We start from the raw sequence: 25,354 nt of genomic DNA on the forward strand, positions 1-25,354 counted from the left end.
ACAATTTAACTGTTTTCATTGAGCACATTATCAAAACAGTGAAAATGACTTATATTGTTCACAGTTTTCATCGATCACCTTCTGTGGTCTGTCATACAGCCTTTGGCCTAAGGGTTACTCATGACATCCATAGTTATTGCGTGGTGGTCTCTCCCCGACATTTTCGCATCATAAGAGCGCCCTCTAAGTTGGAGATTTAATTTCTTTCGATACAGGTGTCTCGTTGGGGGCGGAAGACTGATTGACGTGTTCGCCAGAAGTTCCTAATTGAGCACTCCACTACCTCGTTAACATAGGGTTTTGTTTTCCGTAGAACAAACGTCAAATTTGCAAGCAGCATATTTTTAGCGATGGTCATTCGACATGAAAGGTGTAATAGAAAATGTGAAATACTATAGGTAATAGACCTATTTCATTAAAACAGTCCCATCTGAAAAGTGCACTAATTTCAATAATAATCTAACGTTTTGATATTTATTTATACAAGTATTGTTTTTACTTTTATTTTTACAAGAGAAACTATTACATAACTTAATAGTATGATAGATGTAACGCCCAATAAAATGTTGCCGCTACTGTTCCAAGCACACCAAACATCAAATCTGTGACACTAACACAGCTACAATGTTTTGTTGCCCTACCAAAAATGTACAGATTCAACACATGTCTACAGAACCCCACATAGTCTATTCTTTTTCCTTCTAGTTTTTAGGCTTTTTGACTAGGCATGAGGAGTTTCCAAAAAATTGATAAAAATACATTTTGTCTTCTACCTCAAGTCAGGGTCGTCCTCTCTGAAATAGAAAACAAGTTTTTGTTAGAGAGTGGAATTGTTGTACATTCTGAAAAAATTAAACAAAAAGATGACAGATACTTAAAATGAACGAGGTGAGATTTTGTTTTTGAACTTTGACCTTTTGATGAATAATATTAGCATATGGATGAGCTTTGATACAAACAAACAGAGTGATATTGCAACACTAAAATATTTTATGTAAATCAACATCTTGTAATCTAGATGTCTTGAGAAGTCTTTTGCTGAATTTCCGAGTTAAACACAACTCTACCCTTTCACTTAAAAGCATTTGTATAACTCTATTGTGTTTATTCATGTGGTTGAACCCATGCATGTGGAAATAGGGGTGATAGGGTTCCACATATGGTACTTTTGCTTTATGGACATAACTCTAGTGGGTCAGGAGAGGTTTGAATTTTTCCAGGCAAGGAGTTGGGAAGGGATAAAACAGAGGACAGAGGGGGAAATTTCCAAATCAATACGGAAGGGCTGTTGCAAAAATCTTTTACACTCCCCTATAAATTTTCATTTTGCTCATAAATACCTTAAAATAGAAAATTCACTTCTAGAACACTTCTGCTTACAAAATCTTGAAGTCCACAGTCAATGGCTGCCTCTGATTAATGGAAGATTTACGACTATTTTACAGGCTGTGGATTCTGACAGAATTCATAGTGTGACCTCAAACATTTGATGTACTTACGGAAACCAAAGTTTCGGAAAATTGTCAATCTCTTCCTGGGTGTACTGGTCCAATCGCCGAGGGACAACCCTAGGAGGGGTCAGCTGTTCAACAATGTTCTCCTGTATGTCTCGTGGAATTTGCTGTCATAAAATCAATCATGATAAAATCAGTCCTTGCAAATATTCAATGCTACACACATTAACAAAATAAAGGTACTCACAACATGGTCTTAAATATATTCAATGCAAGATTTCTCAAATCAAGATGTCTTCTGTTATAGTGAAATTCCAATAGCAGTGACTTTTGAAGAATTTTCTTGTATTTCCTTCTGTTAGTACAATACAATACTCTTTTTCTTCTACTCCGATGACCATGTTGAAATGCCAGTGTTCAACTTACTGACATCTAGCATGTGTGTGTCTAATGTTCAGTGTTATTGTTGACAAACTGATTTTCAGTCCACACTGAAATTCATTTGTCAACAATAATATAACACACTGTACACAGTGTGTTACGTTAGTAAAGCTTATACTGTATATTTCTCATTAAGAAGAGGAAGAAAGCTGTATTGGGGCCAGTGTGCAGCGTCTCGGAAGCTTCATGCCAATTAGTTGGTTGATATTCATTTTCATTGCCAAATCATTTCTAAACACCCATTCAGCTATGCAAAAGTTTTCACTGGCTTAGTTTTGTAAAAATCAGGAATTCCGTTTTCTCCTGTAACACAAGGATGGCAGCCATCTTTAATTTCAAATATCTGTAAATATAGGGTAATTTGTTTCTGTAGCACAAAAATTTGCAACATGACCCCTGATTTATTATTGAACTTAAAAGAAATTGAGCGAAAGTATAAGTCTTTCATTTTCGAGGCCTAGACTACCTTTAACGTACAATTTAAAGAATACCAGAGAAATGTCTGCATCCAACCATCTGCGTGATGTAAAATAGTTTATACTCACAGCATCTGGGAAGAGATGCAACCTTTGCATCATGGTGCGTCTGAGGAGATTTTTCGGTAACATTCCGTAGACTGCTTTGTGTATAATCTGTCCAAAAAAAAAACGATAGAGAGATCAATGTCAGAAACCGTTTGCTTGGTTTTAGCAATGTTTCCAACCATCATGACGGCAGGTTTGAAGTGAAAAAGGTGAGAAAATTACCTTCTTCAGAATATTGAAAACGCACAGATTTCTCTTACATATTTCTGCTATCCTCAACACTTGGCACAGAAAATGGATAAGCATTTCTTTGTTACTAGAAATGCTCCACTCTAAATCTGCATAGACAGTGGAGGGCACGGTCTCTGTTTTGTGTAACATGGCTTTTTAAAATACATGTAGGTTAGGTGGTAGTTTGGGAAATTGTTTTTTTAACTCATTATTGTCCTTTAGAAATCTATGGCAATCAATAGATTTCTAAAGTACAATGAGTAAAAATAGATGCCCAACATACCTAAATACCTACAGTACATGTATTTCAACAAGCCATGTTACACAAAACATCAACAGTGCCCTCCTCATTGTCTATGCACAAAATAAATACATTTTTTTAATATTGGCCAAAGCATAAACAGCAGCAGATTCTAACACCTAATAACATCTTGCTGGCTTCAAGGGTGTCCTTATTTTGAAAGTGTCAAGAACATACAGTTTAAATTTTACTCAATTCTAATATTGAATTCAAAAAGATGTCCTTTTTGGACAGAGGGTCTTTGTTATATGGGTGGCCAGAATTCACTGAGCTACAGGTCACATTATGGAAGTAATTAACCACACAAAATACAACTTTGTGTAACCAAGAAAGTTTCACCATGTAAACTTGAACTTGAGAGTTCTAAATCAAACCTACTTCACTAGCATGATGTTATTATGCACGGTCATTGATCATGGACGCTATGTTGGTTGAGAATGTAGAGGGCGCTCTAATGAGCAAAACACCGTGACTGTACAGTGTGTTCTCTGAAGGTCATGTGACCTCTACAGTTACCATGAGTACATCTACTAGAGGTGTATACCTCAATTTTTTTGCAAATTCAATAATTTGTCTCAGTTGATGATCATTTTACCCAAACACTTTAGTAGAGCCTTACCTTTGTAGGGTCCCGTTCATGGACAACCCTGGCTTTTGTTGAACTGAATCCCTTCGGATATCTGGTGATTCAAAAGGACACATATAAATGTTAACCATTTATGAATATTTTTATGAACCTATTAAAAATCAATGAATTTCTGTACTTTGTATCTGTATTAACATTTCCAAGTATCTGTGTATTTTGGTTATCTATGTCTGTCTCCCACGGATGCATACATGTACCTACATGTACATCTAGCCTCCGGTTTCATTTCCATACACCATCACATTTTTTCCTGTCGTCAAGAACTTTTTATCTTGGAAGCATTTTGTGAGTATTGGCAAGAAAATTCTCCAGTGAAAACAGCAGTCTACACAAAGATTAATCATCAACGATATGTAATAATGTCAAGTTTTCAAGCACTTCAGAAAAATGACCCTGAATGTTCAACGACTTTAAGGAGGTTCATTTGGATGTCTAATTGCCCAAACTACAAGTTGATAACTTGATTCTTACATGCACGTACAATTTTACCATTCAACAAAATCTGAACCCAGAGTGTCATATTAGCAATCCTACGAAAAAAGTGATAGATGTCTTTTGAAAAAACTGTTTTGAAAAACAAATTTCGCATTTAGAATATTTTGCCATCCACTTTTCACAAAGATCACGTTCTCACTGATTTCCTAAATATAAATCACGTCTTTGCATAGAACAGCCAGGTGTACTACAAACACAGGTGTGCCGAGGATCAGCCGACCTTTGAACCCTAGAGATGCTGTACACCAGTCAATTGTAAAAAACAACTAATAACTGTCAATCAAACAGAAACCAGTGGAAAGGTTACCATGGATAAAAGTTATGTTTGATATCAAATCCGGATCCCCGTATTGAAAAGTACTCCGGACATGATCCGGACATGATTGAGTTTCCATGATTTTTTCTGACACTTCCACATGATGTAAACGGGAAGTGAACTGGAAATACCTTGGGTGAAGAGAGGTTGATGGTATCTCCAACCACACCATCAACGAACTGCATGGATGCCAGGAATTCATCCAAATTTGCAATTTCGCTGTATTTGTTTTAAACACAGCAGTGTCGCTGATGAAGAATAGCAGGCTACATTCTTTGCAGAGAATAGTTGACAGTTTCACAAATTCAATTTTGGAGGCAGAAAACAAAGCACTTCCTCAAATCTCATTACTCCTTTAACCCTTAATTATCCTTCAAAACTTTAATCTGTAAATATTGATTAGGCCTTACTTTCCAGGAATATTGACTTCACTTCAGCAGAAAATTATTTTCGCTAGATCTTTCTGAGTCAAAGGTTAAACTCAAGATTTATAATGTGAAGTTTCATTCCTACACTTATATTTTGACTGCAGTCCCTGATACACATGAACAACATCCAATGAAATTTTCATCACGAAAAGAAAGGGTTTCTTAGAGGGCCTCTTGTAGTTTTTTGAATTAGACCCCTTAAGGATATGTTAATTTGTAAATTCTTAAGTATGGGCACAATCATTTCGAGGCTAGCTGCACCCCCAAGTGTGTGGTTAAAAAACATAGATATGGATAAACAGTTTACAGTTCTAATTCTCATCTTGAAATGCAGGAAAAACCATTCCATGGGGATTGCATTAAAACAATTACTGCATCGATAGCTGTCTGAAATATCTGAAGAGCTGGCATGCCCTGACATGTTACATTGAAATCTCTGATATTGATAATCTTTGCTATCATCTAAGCCTCTATAACCTTACAAGACTAAGCATTCAAATTCTTAACTCTGACAAAATTGGTTAAAGCGAAACAAAACCGGATTTGATCTGAGAATTGGTATGCATTGATCGAAACAAGAGTAGCTGCTTATGCAAGTATTGCTTTTGCTATAATGATAAATTCAGGGATATGTACTGAACAGTGTCCCCAAAGTTTTGCAATTTTAAAATCTTTTGAGTCAATTTAAGAATTTCTGGAACTTTCTTTGAAGCAGTCCTACACTAAAGTATATGACCTGTAAAATTTTCCTCTGTCCAATTGAGTAACCAGTGGATCAACTTGGCTTGATGGGTTAAAACTGAATAAAAATCTTCAATGTACCGGAGCACAGTGTACTCTGAGCCAGTTTTTCAAGTCTTTGTTCATATTCCATGTTTTGTTAAGGCAAGTGCCCCAGTAAATTTTCCCAGTGTTTTATCAAGGCAATCCTATTTCCGGAGTTCCCACACAATTTTATCCATCTTCCCAAAGTTTAGCAAAAAACACTGATATCACACATATTCAACAGAGCAGAGGAATTGACATTTCTAGAAATTCTTGTGTTGACATAGAGAGCCCTGATCGCGCATTTTGTCAGTTGGGTAAACCAAATTATATTTCGTTTTCTGAACAAATCTGTTTACTAGCCCTGCCATCCCCATATTGCAGTACAGAAGTCTAAACTTTGTTATAGACGACAATAAAGTTGTACCAAAATTTGAAGGTTAGCAGGTTGGTCTCTTCAGTTATTTTCTAACTAACCACATTTTTATCCCTATTTAAATGAAAATATGGAAATTCTAACCAAACCAAACAACTGGGTTATACCACAGACAGAGTCAAGAGAGGGGGGATGTGCGAGGGGAGCAACGATAATGAATTTTACCATACCCAGTGTGATGATGATAGAGTTTAGTGTTCCATTTGTCTCCAGAGAAGGCAATGTGTCTTGTGTTGATGATGACAACATGGTCTCCTAAATCACCTGTGGATTCAAGAACAAACCAAGGAACAAGAATTAAAACAGGCAAATCATATCCACATGTCAATACTGTCATCGATACAGTAAAACCTTGGTGGAAACAAAAGTGTCCTATGATAGACTCAATGATGGCTGTTACAGACAGGTAAAGTTCTTTCAACTTGTAACTTGTCTTTACATCTTTCCACAATAGAGAGGCATCCATAATCCGTAAAAGACAGGTGAGATTCTTAAAACTTAAAGCATGAAGAATCTTTCCTTAATTTGGAGGTGTCCTTATAACAGAAGTGGTTGTAATAACCAGAGGTGTCTGTAATAGACAGGTGAAATTCTATTCACCTTGCAACTTGTCTGAAAATTTGTCCCTAGTAGTGAGGTGTTCTGATTAAAGAGGTGTCCGCAAGGACAGATCTCACTGCATTCAATGTTGAGTTCTCAGAGATTGAGTCATCATGCATGACATAAAAGAAATCAAGAGCTTATATAGTTTGACTTGACAAGATCAGAATTAGAGCGACTTTAGACAGCAGAGCAGGGACAGGGCATTGAAAAGCCATACCAGTTGTGAGAAAATGACTTCAGTCACACAGTCCTGCAGTAAAGCTTGCTATTCCTGCATCCATTCAGAATATTTTATCATAAAGGTACATTAGTGTATAAATATGTTTTGCGGAGGGACCATGGTATAAACTGCTCTTCAGAGCAAGAAAAAATGTGCTACCTTTGACCTCTGATCAGTGGAATTGTTCACAAATGAATACTGGAACAAATCCTAGCAAGTCTGGAACAGCTGAATGTCTGTATTTGGATATTTTCTGAACTTGAGCCTGGTTGTAGAGTTGAGACAATTTCGCTTTTCTCATTACTTGAATGGTAGTGAAAGAGAGTAACCTGAAATCCTGGGAGAGTTTTTGGCATAGAAACAGCAGATCTGTAGCAGAATTTAATCCTTTTGATCTCCAAAGCAGTATCTTCATAATTATCAAACTAAAAAAAAACTAGGGAGGGGAATGCTAAATTTTTGATAATCACATCATCTCAAAAACTTTCATTTTATTTATCGAGTAGCCAAACGAACTCAACTTGATACAAAGAGTGTCAATATGTTGTGTGTCATTCTTGTATACAACCCTGCTGTGGTACCCTTCCCTTAAATTTAACCTCTAAAATCTTCATTTCCCTGTTTGAAACCAACAGACAGAAATACATGTACCCCTGGTATTTGCAATCCCATCAATGTTGAATGGACTCAAAGCAAGACTTATGGAGCCATTTTGGCCTTCTACTGGCAGACACCAAAACAAACAGCAAATCAAATAGTGCCAGTAAATCAAACTCTGACGTTGATTCTGTCCTTACACCAAATTAACACATGACATCATGTCTGCAAAAGTTTTTGCATGGTTTCCCTATTTCATCCTGATGGTGTTTGCTTAATCCCTGATGCCAGCAAATATCACAATTATTATTTGTTGTTAATTAGCGCTGTAATCCGGTGCGACCTCAAATTGCACATATTCATTAGTTTACGCCATGCTTTGTTTCTGCTGGCATGAGACACCTTAAACATGAACAGTCGTCCACTTCCAGACTTCCCGTGATGGCGAAATTGCAAAATTGCAGTGGGTTGTGACATCCACAAAACCAACATTGTTTTCTTTATTGTTGGCATGTGGCTGATGGTTCAATTTAACGCTACTCATCTCAAGGCTTCCTGTCAATAATTACTTTCATGAACTTTGTTGAAAATAAGTCAAATACCGCATGAACTTGCTACTGCAAACCACCAACAACAATTTCAACTGATTTGATCTATCAATAACATCTATCCAATGCTCATCAGTAGAAATAAATATAGCATTTGTCAATCAAACATCAAGATTAATTTCATAGAAATAGGCCAAGGAACAGTATTCAATTTAAAAAACAGAACAAATTGATGGAAAATAAAAGAATAATTACAGCTTAAAAGGGCCAGTAATGCTAACTTTGGATGATTTTTCCATCATTTTTATTTTGTATATCAATTGCAACTTCCTATTCTACTCCCAAAAGAATGTTGAAACACCAACTATTTAGCTTGTCAACTTGGCATCTACATGTATATAGTGCGCTGTTATTGTTTACATTTGACTTCTAGTCCGGACCAGAAGTCACTTTTCAGCAATAACAATGCAGTTTACACATGTACAGGCTGAGTTGGCAAGCTGAACACTGTGTATATCAACATTCCTTGGGGAGTAGAACAAGGAATTATGGTTGACATTCAAAACAGAAAAGATGAAAAAATTATCAAAAGTTAGCATTACTGGCCCTTTAAAGGAGTCTTAAGCATCCAAATTTTATTTTTTCAGCAAGCCCAGCGAAGCCTGTCCATACAAACACAGTTACACTTTATAATCAGAACACTTCACTATTGTGTTAACGTTTTCCAAGCCAAAGGTTACCAATCTAACAGAACATTGCTTCTTAATGGGCCTACTCCGGCATCAAATGTTGCACTCCAACTTCCGAACTCTTCTATGGAAAACGTACTTTCAAGATTTCATGTTATAGCAATACAAGCAAATACTAACTGCTTGCATACATGTAGGAACACACATAAATTCTATCTACATCTCTGCGTCTGGCTTTTTGTACTGTGGTCCATTCGAATCCTGGGATGCACAAATTAAAGATACCTCTCTACTACGGACACTTGCCACTACCAAGGGAGTCCATAATACACAGGTTTCACAATATGAATGAATATGAATATGAATAAATTTGATAGCTTGCCCATGCAACAGGCAGCATATTTCAAATTTTACACTTCCACTGTTCACTTTAACTCTCATGTTAGCCATAAAAATCCCCTGATAAATTCTACAAATATTAAAATGGAGACCAAGTTAAAAACAATACATTATTGTTACAGAAAAACAGAAAAGACAGTGTCGCCCTAATGACTTTGCTGATTAAGTTGATCAAGATTGAAAATCACAACCTTCTCAGTCAACTTCTTTGACAGTTTTATGATAATTGTGTCTCCTTGGAGAGATTACACCTCCACCGTGAATTGCTCGTTAGTGTGTCTTTGTTCTAAGAGCTCACCAAGAAGGAGAACTTTCGCAGTTTCTCATCCATGACTTTCTAATGACCGTGAGAAACTAAAAGCTGCGATCAATACATCCTTCGAGGACAAGCTGAAGATGAGCCCAGATATTTGCATGATAAAATGGTGGCTACGTGGGGGTAATTACTGAAGACAATGACATTGAAGTTCAACTAGTCTTTGCACAAATAGCTTGCTTCTTGCCAGGGCTCGACGTAAGGTCAAATCATCCACTAGCCCGAAGGACTAGTAGCAGTTCATTTTTAGTAGTCCTAAATGAAATCTACTAGTCCTGCTCAAGCAAAGCCAAATGTTGCTCTCATGTTGTAAAGAGGTGTATATATGACCATTCTCATATTTTTTGTCGCAAAGGTTTTTAAACCCAATAACTAACTTTCATGCAAGACTAGCACATTTGCTATTTCAAAATGTTTAACTTTGAATCATATATAAACCACAAAAATAACCTGAATGAAATGTCCTGTGTAGGAGGAGAGGTCATGAAAATAGCCTATTGCCATCAAGAATAAAATCAGAGGTAGGGATGAATTTGTTGGAAAATCCTTCATAGCTCAGGTAGTGCGCCATTAATTTGCAAAGAACATGATTGTTCATGCTGGGGACAGATTTGTTTCTCCAGAACTGAAATTCATACAGCCATTCACAAATGTTCCTGTGGAGTGCCTTCATATTTTTGACATATATCACATTTTAAAATTGACCAGCTTGTGGGGAGGACCTCTCATTTGTAATAATGGTTTGTGAAAAATTTTGTTTTTAATAGTAAAAATGTTGCATTTTACCATTCATGTGCTTGTGTCTTTTATGAGTTTTTGCAGTTACTGGTTACAAAATGTGATTAGCACAAAAATAACCAATGACTCCCAGAAGTGATTGGATACAACAGTTTGATACACCCATTTCATACGTTGTTTATTCACTACTGTTTTAAGGGTCACTTGACTATTATTGCCCCAATAATTTACACTTTTCCACTAAAATGGCAAAACAATAAGTTGCTAGCACCAAGTTATTATCTGTGAGGAATTCCCTCACCTGTACAAGCAGTAGCAACTTGCCATAGCACTGTTTTGGCAAGCTAGATGGCTCTTTTTAAGATCAGCTTCAATTAAGCTAGGGGTCTTGACTACATGTATATATGGAGGTCAGCATGTGGAGGCATTCTAAAGCAGGGTCAAGCTGGCTACGAACTATCGGAGGTGTTGTTTGGGAATGCCCCTGAAGAAATCTTGAGAAAAATCTTCTTTGAAAGGCAAGGATACAGTGTTTGAACGAAATTGTGGGGTTGCTCATGTTTTTAGGCGAAGTGATGAGCTTCAAGCAAACCAAAATACACGACGTGCAGACAATTCCGTTTGATGCTCAGCGTTGCATTGAGCCATGTTTCCCGGGGCCATGTTACTGGCATGTACAGTACAATTTGATTCTCCGTAGCAGGTAAACTGTTTCATTTTGGTGATCAATAAAGTTTGCTTCACTGTCCAATTTGTTTGGGTAAAAGTTAGTTTATTTTTATATAAAATGATCGAGGCTTGGTTCATTCTTATCGAATGAGTGGCCCGGCGTCCCATTAGTTTTGTAGCGATAAACTTTCCTGGACAGCTACGGAACTTGAAAATTGCACTAGTCCGCAGGACTACCTCCGAAGGCATTTTTACTAGTCCTCTTGAAATTTACTAGCCTCGGGCTAGTGGGCTAGCGCTTATGTCGAGCCGTGTGCTTCCTGCCAGGTTTAATCAGGTCAAGTTCATTAAAGCACAGATTGTGGAAGAACGACCAAAAAAATAAACTTGTCAAATATAGCATCATAGAAACTTTCGGGCGTACAACAAATATACACAATGTACAGTATCAGTGAATTTTCATCGATGGCCTCTTTGCCTATGAATGATCGTTCAAGCCATGCAATTTCTGCCTCTTTTTAGAGTCAGATGAACCTTAGAGTTTAACCCTTTCACCCCCAGTTCCCTGTATACAGGTCCAAGATCACCATTGATAACAATGGGTTTGGGTGGAACCATGGTGGTGAACCTCAGGTTTAAAAGGCTATTGCTGGCAAAGCTGCTTAATGCATTGACTGATTTGTGAGACGGTAAGCTGGAATGCATACACGTAGATGCTTCTGTCTGTGCTTGTAGTTTATATGCGTGTTGCTAAATCATTGTTCTAATTTTGTTATGAAAACTTTGTTGTACAAAAACCAGTCAGCAGTATAGTTGATGGGACCGTCTCAGATTGTCGCACAAGTTCAACTAACAAAATTCCTTCATGTGGATCAAGGCACCCAACCTCCCCTGAACAAAGTTCAAAAGTGTGAAATGTTGATGGCTGATATATGGGGTGTTTTTTCGCTGAGAATTATGCGTCTCGTGAAGACTGCAGTATCCAGTGCTGTTTTGACAACAAACAGATGCATGTGTGCTTAAATTATCTTTATGATTTGATGAATGAAAAGTTAACAATACAATGTTACTGTCAGTAAATTTTGTTTTGGAGTAAACACATAAATAGCTCAACACAAACGAGCCAGAAACAGTTACTGTAAAAATTTGTTGGTGTGCAGTTTTTGTTTATTTTTGTACACAATGTACAGAGACCTTGTAATCACAAAATAAAAGTGTGAAAGTGAAGTTCAATCACTAATTGAATTGAGGTCAAATCCCCTCCCGTTGTAAACGAACAAATTTCACTTTTTGAACGTATGCAACAATCTCAGTCAGTCCCTAACCCTAATCCTGCCAGACATAATCAATTTCCCATCATGACCTGCCAAGTCAGTAAAAAGTGGTATAGAGCCGAACCTAAAATTATTGTCACATTCTTGACTTGGTATGTTATGGCAGGTTTAGTCAGTACAAATTATATTTACAGCTTTCAGGGACCTTCAAATATTCAAGTCTTTGTTACAATGTGACACATGGGACCTGTTATGCCTCAATGGCGTTCACCAACTTTACCTGATGGTGGTGACATATGAACTTGGAAGGCTTAAACGGCTTAAACTTTACTCAATCATAATTTCAGTCAAAGCTTTGCATTTTAACATTCTAAATTTAAACATCCTGGAAAGGGGTGTGTGTGGAGGGGGGGGTGAGGCTGATGAAATGTGTTGTCAACCACTTTTTTGCAGTGGTTCTAGGACAGACACCCCCTGGACATTTACACAGCAGACACTTGTCCTAAACCTAGCCTTAACTGATGGGTAGATGTCACTGTGACAAACATCCACAGGGGTAACCATCCCGATACTCATGCTGTGTTTGAATATGGTCGTTGATATCACCCATCCCTGAAAATACTAAAGCTGTCCAAAGACAATGAATTCTCATCCTTTAAAAACCCTGATCGGAGTAACTGGACAAGTTTTTCACAATTTTTGAGCAATTTGTCATCTTCGATTTCTTGTACAGTACTACCATGAGCATGTTGAAGTATTCAATAATGGTTTTCAACATAGCATGAACTTTGTTATTGTTGACAACTGAATTTCTATCCAGTCACATATTTAATTTTTTGTTAAATAAAGAATATTAATCATATACGGCTCAGGTTGTGTTGACAAGCTGAATACTCAACATCTCAACACGCTGTAAGGAGTAGATCAAGAAACTGTATCTGGCACAAAAGACATTAACTTATCATACAGTTGCTGAAGTTTTAAAACTCCTCCTAAAATATCTTAATACTTATCATGAAATGATTGCAATACAGCAATACAGCAATAAATATGAAGATGACAATACTTACTTAATGGGTGATATATCGGTTTGTGTTTTCCCTGCAAAATAGGCGAGACCATCGAAGCTATCCTACCAGGCGGCTGTTTTGTGGCATCTAGGAGATACCAGATACGGGCAAATGTGCCCCATTGCTGGTAGAACAAAGAGGGTGAAACAGTACCAGGGTCAGTGTTGAATGTATTTATGAAGCCTGGTATTTGTGACACTGTCAAGACTTTCCCCTACTCAGAATTTGTATTGAATCAGTATTTTGGACCCACACAAATTTTGTCTAGAAGTGCCTTGTTAATCACAAACTAATACGTGATGGTAAAGGATTCGGAAACTGCATCTGACAGTGCCATACACGATCCCGTTCTAGCTTTATGCACGTGCACAGGGGTACTAGCGGAGACCCCATGCTCTCATCATGGAGGTAGTAGAGAAGGAGTCACAACTGAGATAATTACGTTTATTACTATTGTGCACCATTGGTTTAATCCCTTTATGTCCATTGTTTAACACCCCTTTCCCACCATCTGCGTTGCCGACGGTACCTTCGCAACCGAACCGAGTTAAATTAACCTGGGTTTGCTCATGCGACTCAGTTTCTCCACAGTGTCATAACGCATGCGCAAAGACTGTATTTGCGTAGCTTGGGTCAGGTGCGTCATGATAGTGTAAGAACCGACACGTTCCGTCCACGAAAAGTGAAGTTACAAGGAATTTAAGTTTTTCATTCTCAAAATCTTGATAATTTTAACGTGGTTTTTTTATATACTTTACATTCGATCGCAGGAACCTTTCCTTGTTAGAATGACAGTTCTGATCACGAACTTTTCAATCATGTACTGAGTATGGTGCAGCGGACTGCAGCACTGCCGTGAGCGTGGGTTAAACTTGTAGCGTTTCCCGGGTGTTTATGACGCGACGCCAGCGACGCCATAGGCGACGCTGCGACGCTTTGTTTCAATGCATCGTACGTGTTGTTTTTATATTGCAACCATTCATTAAAGTCATGGACGTAGCAGTTAAAAGCTATGCTTTCTTATTTAACCTTATCATTAATGCCAGTGAAACATGATAAAACACGGCAAGAACCAAGAACTGGATGTGGAAAAAGGTGGCGTGTTAACAATGCTGCTCTACGATGTGTGGAATTTTTTTTGTAATCGCAAGCTATCATCAACTCAGTCTCCACGCCTTTGCAGATACAAAAGCTCCCTTCCTCAATTACCTGTTCCTCGACCTCTTTAACATCGTGTACATCAAAATCAGTGGAACGACTCGAACTTCCCGACGCGACGCTTGGACACGTGACGCCATGTTTGAAGATCTGTCAACTGCCGAGGGACGGCCGAAACACCCGAACGACCCCGAACGAACTTAATCTTGTTTCCTAAATCCACAGTCCCTCATGGGCTATTCAGCTCTGGGACTATTCGCCCCATAGACAAGTGTACATAAGCGAGAAACAACCCAAGTCAGGAAACAAAATGGCTATAAAACCACGCCATGTCACATTCCGTGTCCAATTTCACTGTGAAAATTAGCAAGTTCATCTATCATGTAACCATCGATCGTTACCTATCATTCTCAAAATTCATACGTGGTACTTAATTTGCTTCAAAAACGCTCATTTTGTGTGATTTTCGGCCGAATTTGACGGACACATCGTCAAAACATAAGCGTGAGCAACATTCCAGTCACCTCTTGGGTACCTCCACTTTACTGACGTTGGCGCCGCCTACCCATAAGGGATGACTGGAATGTTGCTCACGCTTATGTTTTGGCGAGGTGTCTCTCAAACTCGGCCGAAAATCACAGGAAATGAGCATTTTGTAAGCAGATGAAGTATCAGGTATGAATTTTCGTGTGATTTTCGGCCGAGTTCGGAAGACACGTCGCCAAAACATAAGGCATGAACAACCTTCCAGTCACCCCTCATGGGTACGCGGCGCTAACGTCAGTAAAGTGGAGGTGCCCAACGTCCACTGTGAGGTGACCGGAATGTTGCTCACGATTATGTTTTAGCGACGTGTCCGTCGAATTCGGCCGAAAATCACACGAAACGAGTGTTTTTGAAGCAAATTAAGTACCAGGTATGAATTTTAAGAATGCTAGGGAACAGTCGACAGTTACATGATAGATGAACTTGCTACTTTTCACGGTAACATCGAACGTCGAAGATGACATGGTGGCACAATCCCTATACGAAATAGCCATTTCATTTCCTGACTTGGGTTGTTTCTCGCTTGTGTACACTCGTCTATGGGGCGAATCCCAGGGGGCGAATAGTCCCAGAGCTGAATAGCCCACGAGGGACTGTGCTAAATCCGAGAAAACGCGTTCGCAAGTCCCGTTGGTGCTAATGGAGTAGTTTGTAAGGCAAACAGCGGCAAAACACATGGTCCCTTTGATCTCCGCCTAGTTGTGACTCCTTCTCTACTACCTCCATGCTCTCATGGACAGGCATAGTCCTGTATACGATGCTATGTGTTCCCGGCGTTGCACGGTCCGTGGTGGGAGGCCGTACAACGCCGCGAACACACAGCATCGAACACGGCAGGGCTAAGTCTTGCTACGGTTCCGTTGCCCTACCACTCCCCACAACAACCAGCCTGGGAGTGGTAGGGTTACGGAACCGCAGCAACCTGAAGCCATGCGGCCCGAACACACAATGCTGCGGAATGCATGTCCAGTACACGTCTATGGTATTGGTAAATATATAGGTTGAATAGTTACGCGTCGCCTGTGTCATTTGAAAAAACACGTGTGACATGCATTAAAAGCCTTTCCTGCAGGAGCAGATTACATACCTGTGCAGCTCTACTAGCCATATCTATCTGAAATAATATTAATATTTTCCACTGCCGTGCCGACAACGTTGTCACACGTGCGCCGCCATGTTTGTGTCCATTTCCCTATATAATCGGTGGCGGCGCTGTTATTGTTGGTACCTTGTTCCTAGATCCTACGTCGCGTGGTCTCTCCCTTTTGAGAGCTGGGAGCGCCCGTGGTCAGAAACAAAAAAAAGTCGGACTGTGTTAAAGTCGAAGTATTACACTGATTTCATCACAATATTAAACAGTGTCATTTGAATTTGGTGTAAAGCATGTTACAAAATTGTACAAAACTTCTTTCGTTTCAGGGCAGCTCTGCAGTGAATTTATCAAATGCGCTATAAAGGGCCTATACAACGCAACGGAGGTTTAGCTTGCACGAAATGCGCCGAGTACTAGTACCTTTCCAATTACCTTGCGTCAACCGTAGATGGCGTTGCTTTATGAAGCCTTTGGAGATAATTTTTAGCCTTCAGCCAGCAACATAATCCCGCTGTCCAATTCATTAAGCTGCACTGTGCGCCGACAGATGGTAATGCAATGTAGACAAACACATTTAACTCAGTAACCTTAAAATGTAGGCCCTATATCATTGTGACAAATCTCAATGTTTTTCCAATGCACGCGATTCATCAAATACAGGGGTGACATTTACCTCGATAACAGTGCGGAGATAATCGACAAAAATGTTACTACTCAATTAATTTTTTTATCTCAAACAGAGTAAGATATGGTTTGAACACGTAAGCCGCTTCTGGAGTTTCAAAAATGTGTATACACATTTTCTCGTGTTCCACAGGAAAATTGAAATATAAACTTTTATTTTGTGTCAGTTCGAGGCGGAGCCCCACAAGATGGCCAAAATTTATGTAATAAACGAACACGTGTCTGCCACGTGACACGTCCTTAACTATTGCAGTCGCTATGAATCAATCTAAGTTTGAAGCTGCATACGGTCTATATTCGATGTATTCGCAAACTTCTCATATGAGTAATGTCAGTACTACGGAACCTATTAGATATTACAGCAACAATAGATAATTTTGTGAAAACTCGGTGACAACGCAGACATACTAAAAATGCAAAAGATTGGGATGAAAATTTAGCAGAGGACAGTCCCACTTCATAAAACAACTAAAATTAATGTTTTTATAATTACTTTCAACGTAGGCTATCATTTTACCTTCTTTTTTGCAGTAGCATCGAAAAAACTTGATGGTGATCGACAAATTATTCTTTGAACCTACTCAAAGATCAAGATCACGAAACCTGTCCCGCCGATCACAGGCGTGCACTGGGTGATTTTACATGTAATAGTGTCGAATTTATGCTGTGAGTTTATGCTACGTCCCGACGTTATCATATACGTAGACAACCTAGCTCACGGCACGCCTGTGCCGCCGATGCTACTGGGTCTGTTATTTTACAATAATAACATTATCATACTCATTGAGTCATTCTTCACTCCATCCTGTCCCCTTGGCATTTCATGGTCCAGTAAGTGTATTTAACATGTAACGTTTTACTGCCCTCGTCACGGACAGGTAATTCGGAATTTATTTGACGCTTGACCTCGGAAGGAATGCATGAACCTATGAGACAAAATGCCACAAAGCGAGTTGTATTTCACTTTCATCACATTTTTAGTTCCCTGGGACTGAGCAAACATGGTAAATAACTGTACAAGGCAGAAATCGAAATTAGGCAGTTTTTCTTATCTGTTTCCAGAACCGCACCGTCAAATCAAATTGTATGCCTTGTATTTAATAAACACCAGATATGAAATAGAATACCGAGATTTTCTGATAAGGTAGTCTTCGGATCCAGGAGTTTGTGTGTCTCCAGTCGCAAGATGTTTGTGTGAGAATATCGTGACATTTTAAACTGATCCTTCAAGATACAAGCCATGTCGACCTTGCCTGTCCGTTACAAGATTTATTCCGAGGCCCATCTGACCCGGACTATATCATGCGTCGCGAGGGTCGCTGGTCTGTAGTGGTGATGTTTGCCAGGCACTATCTTCAGTGTTATCTCGCAGAAAACAGTTAACGTGATTCATTATTGACCTACTAAAACACTGGAAGGTCGGTAATATTCTAGAATGTCAATATCACCAAAGCCCAGGGTTAGCAATACACAATGCGTGATCCCCCATATTTCAGTCCTTATGATGAGTTGTTAAAACGTTTTGCTGATGCTCTTTGCTCTTTGGCAGAACTCCGTAACTCTTTTTCGGCAGTCAATGTAAACCCCGAGGAGGGCAGCAATACTGGATAAATGTGGGGGATAGTAGAGGGGTTTGGTTACCGTGATACTGATCCCCAGGAGGAGGTAGGCCATTTACCCCATTTAGGTACCTTGCCTATCACGGGTCCATGACTTTTTGGAAATGTAAAGGATTTGCTTGTTTTGGGGGATTTTCTTGATTGTCTTGCCCAAGGGGATAGGGCATTTGGCAAAGTTGACATGAAGGCTGATGTACGAATCCCGAGGCGTTACGTTGGTCCGATTTAGGGGGGTGGCAGCTGGCACTGACGGCCACATTAACTAATAGGCAGAGTTTCGCCTTGCATTTACAAATCTTATTCTATCATTTCCAACGGAAAGCATGGAGTGCCGTTCACTTCATTGCAGATATTTCATAATCTTGGAGTTTCTCAGTGGTATGAATTGTATTTTGCCGTTTCCTTTTTTTTTCAGGAATATTAAATTTCCATCTCAAATTCTCTCCACCTACCAACTAGTTTGATTAGCTGCCTATGTGTATGTGACATTGTTTCAAAGAGATCGGTAGTTTATTTTGAAAGGTCAATACTGTAAAGCCACCAAGATTAAGCCTTGCGGAATGTAGAAATATTATTTTTGTTTGAGGTTCGATGATCCCACGCTAAAAAAAGGGAAGAGCATTTTAAAATCAACAAAATGTCAAAGCCATGATGATTAGCTTGACATCCGGGCCTTCCCTCAGCCCGCTCCGCAATGGATTGTGGGAACGCTCGACACTGTGTTGTCGGGAGGTACGGTTTTGCAGCATTATGAATTTAAACTGTGAATAGATAACAAAATTATTTCAAGTTAGCATATTGGCTGGCAAGTTTGAGTTCAAAAGGGGGCTGAAATGGTTATTTTCCCATTCAAAGCCAGAGAAGTATCGGACAGCAACGCACGAATATTTGCGTCGTTATCAACACCCAGCCCTGCCATTTAATTACCTTTATACAACGCACTCACAGTTTACTTTTACGATTTGCAGAAGAAAAACCAGTTAAAATCACACACATTAACATTTCAGGGACTAATAAATAATGCTGTTTGAAAAATACTTGATGTCGTTGACATTCTGATTCGAGATCTAGAGCCTTGAAGTGTATCCAATAAATCATTTCATCGAAAGTTTGTAACCTGAACATTCTAGAAACGCGCTGTGCGTGTTCGCAAAGCACTTGCTAATTGACTGACGTGGTGTAATATTCACGCAAAATGACCAGAAAATATTCAGATAACATTACTTGCAGGTTTCTGATGCAATTTTAACCACCGCATGGTTTGACGTCCAAATGACTTCAAGGCGACTCGTTGAAAATAACAAGTGTCCGCCCCACACTCGAGACACACGGTTTGACATTCAAAACGCTTGACTTTGACGGAGATGAGCGTTTTTGGCCACAATCGATCAACGACCGCCGTCCACTTGGCTCGAGTGGAAACCATGGAGACGTGTCAATTCGTTATCAGATACACGTACGCTGCAGCCCTAATTTCGTGACTACATATATATTGACATAAATCAATCACTTCGGATCTAATTAATTATCCACGATATGTCACACGTATCTTTCTACCTGTATAATTGTCCCTCCCTCCCTTTTCTGCGGGTGTTCTACGGGTCTAAACCGGTAATTGCTGTCCCAGTGGCTGTTAATAAACGACTGGGTACGACTGGGCGTCGGTTTATACGTGTGTCCGTGTTGTTTGTCTGTATATGTTATAGTAAGTGTTGCGTTGCGTCGATTGTACCCCGACAGACCTGTCATGAATACTGTTTGTCCAAGTCGGTACTCATGCAAATGCTAATGGAATGCTCATTTAATCTAACGGGGTTCCCCTCGGCCATGATCAAGGGACTGTCTGGTTCTTAAGTCATCATTCGGTGATGAAGTTAGCACCGAAGTTCCCACGGCTACGAGCAGACCTGCGCAAAACACTTACAGACCTGCACACCTGCGCAAAACACACTGCTTGCCTCCAGTTTCTCCAATCTGTCTATCCCTCCCTAGCTCCCCTCCCATCTCTCTCTCTCTCTCTCTCTCTCTCTCTCTCTCTCTCTCTCTCTCTCTCTCTCTCTCTCTCTCTCTCTCTCTTGAATTCGTTCCAAATTGCTACACTGAATCCCATTGCCCCTTGCATGACGAAGATGTTTGTCTAGGATCCGTAGCGTTGGTATGGTACCCTAAAAACTTAAGTTTAAATTTACCAAAACAACGTATACGGAGAGGTTCCTGACAACAGAGATGTCACTCCGATCACCACCAAGGCGATAAATGCGGTCCTTACACCAGTTAGTACTATAATACAACTCAATGGTGACTTTCAAGAGATTAAAACACTGCAAAATGTTTATGTTCTCTCCTCAGATGGTAGCCTGCGTAATGTCATGAGAAGTATACACAAGCCGTGTCCTTTAATTTTTTCCACATATGAACTATGTACACTCACGAAGCGGATACACAGCACGCACTGTAACCAATGAACGTGTTGATCGGGCAGATGAAATGATAAGGCTCGGGAGGTCCTACCACTACCAGCGTAGGGTCAGTCAACCCCAGTCCGCTTGGCATATGAATCAATCACTACAAAGCATGAGTCCTGACCGAAGCATGATCCCAATCTGGTTTATGATTCGCCGCGATTGGTGATTAGACAAAAATATATTGTGTTGACCCGAAGGTCAGATCCGATACGCGAAAAGCACAAACATCCTTCGATTAGCGTGTTCCAACTTGTCGAAGGGGAAACCGTGTATCTAATCGATTTAATGTTCAAAATATTATTTATATAAGATAGGTCTCGCTTGTAAGTTTCAAGAACACATATACTCTATCTAGGTCGTTCTTTTGTCGCAAAAACTTATGTAAACAACTAAACTACTTATTTCAGAAAAAAGTGCAGCGTAGAGCACGTTCTTTTATTTTTACCACCCGTATTGACAGTCAGTACCATGCAGAATTTGAGATGTTCTCATCGGCACGGCAGTATTGATATGGCGCTATTGGCCACTCAGGAGCGCCCTCTACAGTACCTGTCCCTGACAGGGCGGGAGTGAGAAAAGAATCTGTCAAAAAGGGTTAACCGCAAAACCGCGGAATATCTTGTCGAGACTAATGTACAAGTAATGGACATGATGAGCGTGTCTCTTAACACACACGCGCGCGCGCACGCACACACACACAACACTTTTTGATTTAAATATTTCGCAGTACTTTTGTTCTGTCTCATACGATATATGGTTTCCTTTTCTGCTGCACTGAAAATGTCATATCGAAATGCATTGTTGTCAACCTGTAAACACTGGGTGTAGGCCCCTACATGTATTTGGTATCTGAATTTCAGTCCTGACACGAGTTCAGTCGTCAATAACGACATTGCGTATTTGTACTGAATGCCTTGTGATGGCGAGAATGATAGTTTGCATGTATCTCTACTGTATCATATTCCTAATGCATGTAGTAGAATGAGGCGGCGAAATTTGTTGATTTTCTTGAACAAACAATCATGAGAATGCCATTATCCATGTATTTGTTTTCCGGATCAAAGCAATGAAAATACTATCAAAAGATACAGATGTTGCAGCTTTCATTACAATTCCGACACAAAACTGAGAAATAAAGGCGATAGTCAAACATAAGCGATGGCGCAATATCACGTTGGTGAGAGCGTGGCGACGAGTTGCGTCGCTTACATCATCGGTAAAATGTGCGGGATAGCTAAATTTATCATTTCCATGACATACATTCCGTGGCAACGTTTATGAGTTCGATCAAGGTACGAACAGCAGATGGTACGATGTGGGGCCAACGCTGGGCATGTTCAAATTCTAAAATTTTTACCACTTCTCAGCCTGCCGTGATTATTTTTATTCTTGAAAACAAATATATTCCCTTTTCCGTGTAGAGTGTCTTGTAATATAATAAAAAGTCTGAGCCTTGCCAACAGAATGATAAATGAGTTCCGGTCCGGACTAGAATTCGTTTATCATCAATGGTGTCGGGAGCTACATACATAAAGGCTGTGCAGTCATTTTTACAGCAGGTCACTTTTAAAGGGCCAGAAATGCTAACTTTTGATGATTTTTTTCACTATTTTTGTTTTTAATGTCAACCATAATTTCTTGTTCTACTCGCCAAAGCATGTTGACATACACAGTATTCAGCTTGTCAATTCAGCATGTACAAGTGAAGACTGCATTGTTATTGTTGACAAGTGAATTCTGGTCCGGACTAGAATTCAAAAACAATAACAGCGCATTTTACACATGTAGAGGCTATGTTGACAAGCTACATAGTGCGTGTTTCCATATTCGTTTGGGAGTAGAGTAAGAAATTGCGATTGACATACAAAATAAAAATAATGAAAAAATCATCAAAAGTTAGCATTACTGGCCCTTTAAACAATTTTACGAATAGAACAATCAATGCTCTGTGTTTAGAAGACAGGACGGAGACACTGGGAAACACATCCAAACATACAACTTATGGGGACTGAAATGAATGCAGTGTTTTAAACGTTTGGCTTCAAAATATCACACAAACCTGCGTTCCCAATATCGATTTTTTTCTGGTAATTTTATGTGTTCAGATTATCGACGTTTCAAGGATAGATTTGTCCCAAAATTTTACGACTATATTAGTACCAGTGAATGATTGAACATTTGTTGCTTCAGACAGATAAGCCACGCAAAGCCATGCGAAGGTATATCTTATTATTTTCATAGAATGGCATCGACGTCTGAACAGTCGATACAAATTAATGACACTAATATTTTAACAGTTTGGATGAAACCTTCGAGTGATTGTAATCTTTAAGAAATTTGTGTTATATACGTTAGGATCTGCTGCCTATACTGCTACCGAATAAAGCTTGCCTTGATCAATGAACTTGAATATCTTTATCATCATTTTAACACTAATGCACGGTCATGGCCAGAGATGAGCACCGCAGACTGTGTTGGCACAGATAAGGAGAAAAATTGACTGTCCCAGAAACCGAGGTCTGTCAATTATACTTTCGTTTTTAACTACACTGGTGAGGTTACAATAGAATGCGCCCTGGGAACAGATATTCGGACTCTCAAACTTTTACAATTAATTTCTGATCTACCACTTTTGGGGGCTCATTTAATTTTTTTACTTAAAAAATCTAACTGTTCCTCCATGGAGTTAACACAGGGATGGCTACCACTTTGAATTTCAAGTGTCCGCAATTGTTATGTAATTTGTTTTCCTAGCACCAAAATTAAACTGGTGACCTCAGTTTTTCTTTCTTGATTTAGAAGGAAAATGTTGGAAAGTTTGCTTGGGGCAAGTTCGAGCAAGTCCTATAAGTTTCGAGGCCCGTACTATTTTAATTAACATTAATTTCATTTTGTCCCCTCCATTTAAAACCTGTTGACGGATTGCCCATCACGACAGCGCTGTTACTGTCACGTTTTTAAAAAACGTGTTAATGATACAGTGACGCAATTACTGATGCAATTGAGTACTCTAAGCGAAGGGCAGTGTTCATTTTGACCTGACCGTGCTCTCATGACCTCGGCGTGATTACATTTCTATCAATTTCTGATTATGAAATAAATGATACCTGAAATAAACACCGAATGGTACCCACTTTGCCACGTGTAAATAGCTGTTAATTATTTCTGTGTAATTAGCTGTGGTATTCACATAGCCCCCTCTTCAACAATTCTTACATAATCTGCATCCCAATGAAGGGTCTTTGTATATTTCGTGCTGGATTATGTTTTGTTGTTGGCTTTGTTTCGGAGAGCTGACAGGTGAATGCTTAGACTATCCCCTGTAGTCGCTTGGCTTTCTCGGTCGCAGTAAAGTTACTGGTTGGCTATCACCGCGTTCACCCCGCGAGCTACGCGACAATCTGCCAAAGTACATGTATATTACTTCAATTTCGCGATCACCTCATCATATACGCGACAATCTGTTGAAGTTCATGTCCTACAATTTAATCTGTTGTTTTAAAATTTGTAATATGCACACAGACTTAGTGTCGCAGCTAGTGAATGCTCCGTGACTATTCTTGCGATGGAGGTCATGGAGGGGTCATGTTCCATGTGATCCAAATTTTAGCGCAGTCCCTGCTTATTCAAGTGATTGTTTTGTTGGGCATGGCCTTTAGGAATTATTAATTTGTTACTTGTAAGAATTTATTACGAAAAATTGATATCTTTATGTTCTGATTTCGCGTCACGTAACCATCAAAAATTCATATTGCCTCTTAAGGTAGTACGCTTGTCGAAATTGAAGCCTTAAACTTTCGCTCAAACTTTCAGTAAGGAAACTTTAAACTATTCTCCTCCGAAATCAACAATGCAAACTAGGGATCAACGCGTGCACAATTATGTTACAGAAAGACAACTTGAAGTTACCCAGTATTTACCGATACTTGAAATTCAAAATGGCCGCTATCCCCGTGTTAACGCAATTGGGGAAAGATCCATTTTCAACACAAATAGGCTAGGAGAAAACTTTATTTATTCGGTGCATGAGCTTCAAAATGAGCCCCAATAAGTCGCAGATCAAAAGAGTATTAATTTTGTAAATATTTGAGAGTCCGAATATCTGTCTCCGAGGCTGCTTTGCGAAGGGGACGAGGAGTGGAAGCAGCTCGGTGGTGGTCACAGGGAGAGAGTAGTCGTTCTCGCCTCCGTTGATCAGTGATTCAGTGTCTCCGTTAATTAAGATAGGCAGCATCCGTTCTCACGTGCCTCAGCGGGGAGGGTTTATACCCCCGCGGCTTGACAGGGGAGGGTGGCATTAGTCTCACGTGGCTTTGCTGGAAGCGTTGCTGGGCAACTCGCCGTAATCATTAGCGGAGGAGACCGGGGAGGAAAACATCAATTAAAGCACCATATGAACCCGGAGAGAAATAACATTTAATGCGACCGAGACCCACGAGCAACATGAATGCGCTCACGGTTAACCCTTTGAATGCTGTAATTTTTCCCACCAAAATTTTAGTGCAAAATTTACTCATTTTTATGAATTTTTCTGTGTTTTTCTTGATAGTTTTGGACCAAATGGATATCATATGCTATTGGCTACGGATTTTTACTAAAATTTTGGCAAAAATCTGGGGAAAAAATTAT

The 25,354-nt window shown here is 39.4% G+C and overlaps 1 protein-coding gene across 1 annotated transcript; it reads right to left on the reverse strand.

Moving 5' to 3' along the window:
• Positions 1–473: 473 nt before the first annotated feature.
• LOC139133527 (large ribosomal subunit protein uL13m-like) lies at positions 474–16,111 on the reverse strand. The gene is made up of 7 exons (XM_070700180.1): positions 15,952–16,111; positions 13,161–13,284; positions 6,208–6,301; positions 3,571–3,631; positions 2,441–2,527; positions 1,500–1,621; positions 474–794 (listed from the first exon to the last, which is right to left on the reverse strand). Exons 1-7 carry the CDS (start codon positions 15,970–15,972, stop codon positions 770–772), a joined length of 534 nt encoding a protein of 177 aa, XP_070556281.1. The 5' UTR covers positions 15,973–16,111; the 3' UTR covers positions 474–769.
• Positions 16,112–25,354: the final 9,243 nt, after the last annotated feature.

The sequence above is a fragment of the Ptychodera flava genome, chromosome 5 (assembly GCF_041260155.1).
Source record: "Ptychodera flava strain L36383 chromosome 5, AS_Pfla_20210202, whole genome shotgun sequence".
Taxonomy (NCBI): Eukaryota; Metazoa; Hemichordata; class Enteropneusta; family Ptychoderidae; genus Ptychodera; species Ptychodera flava.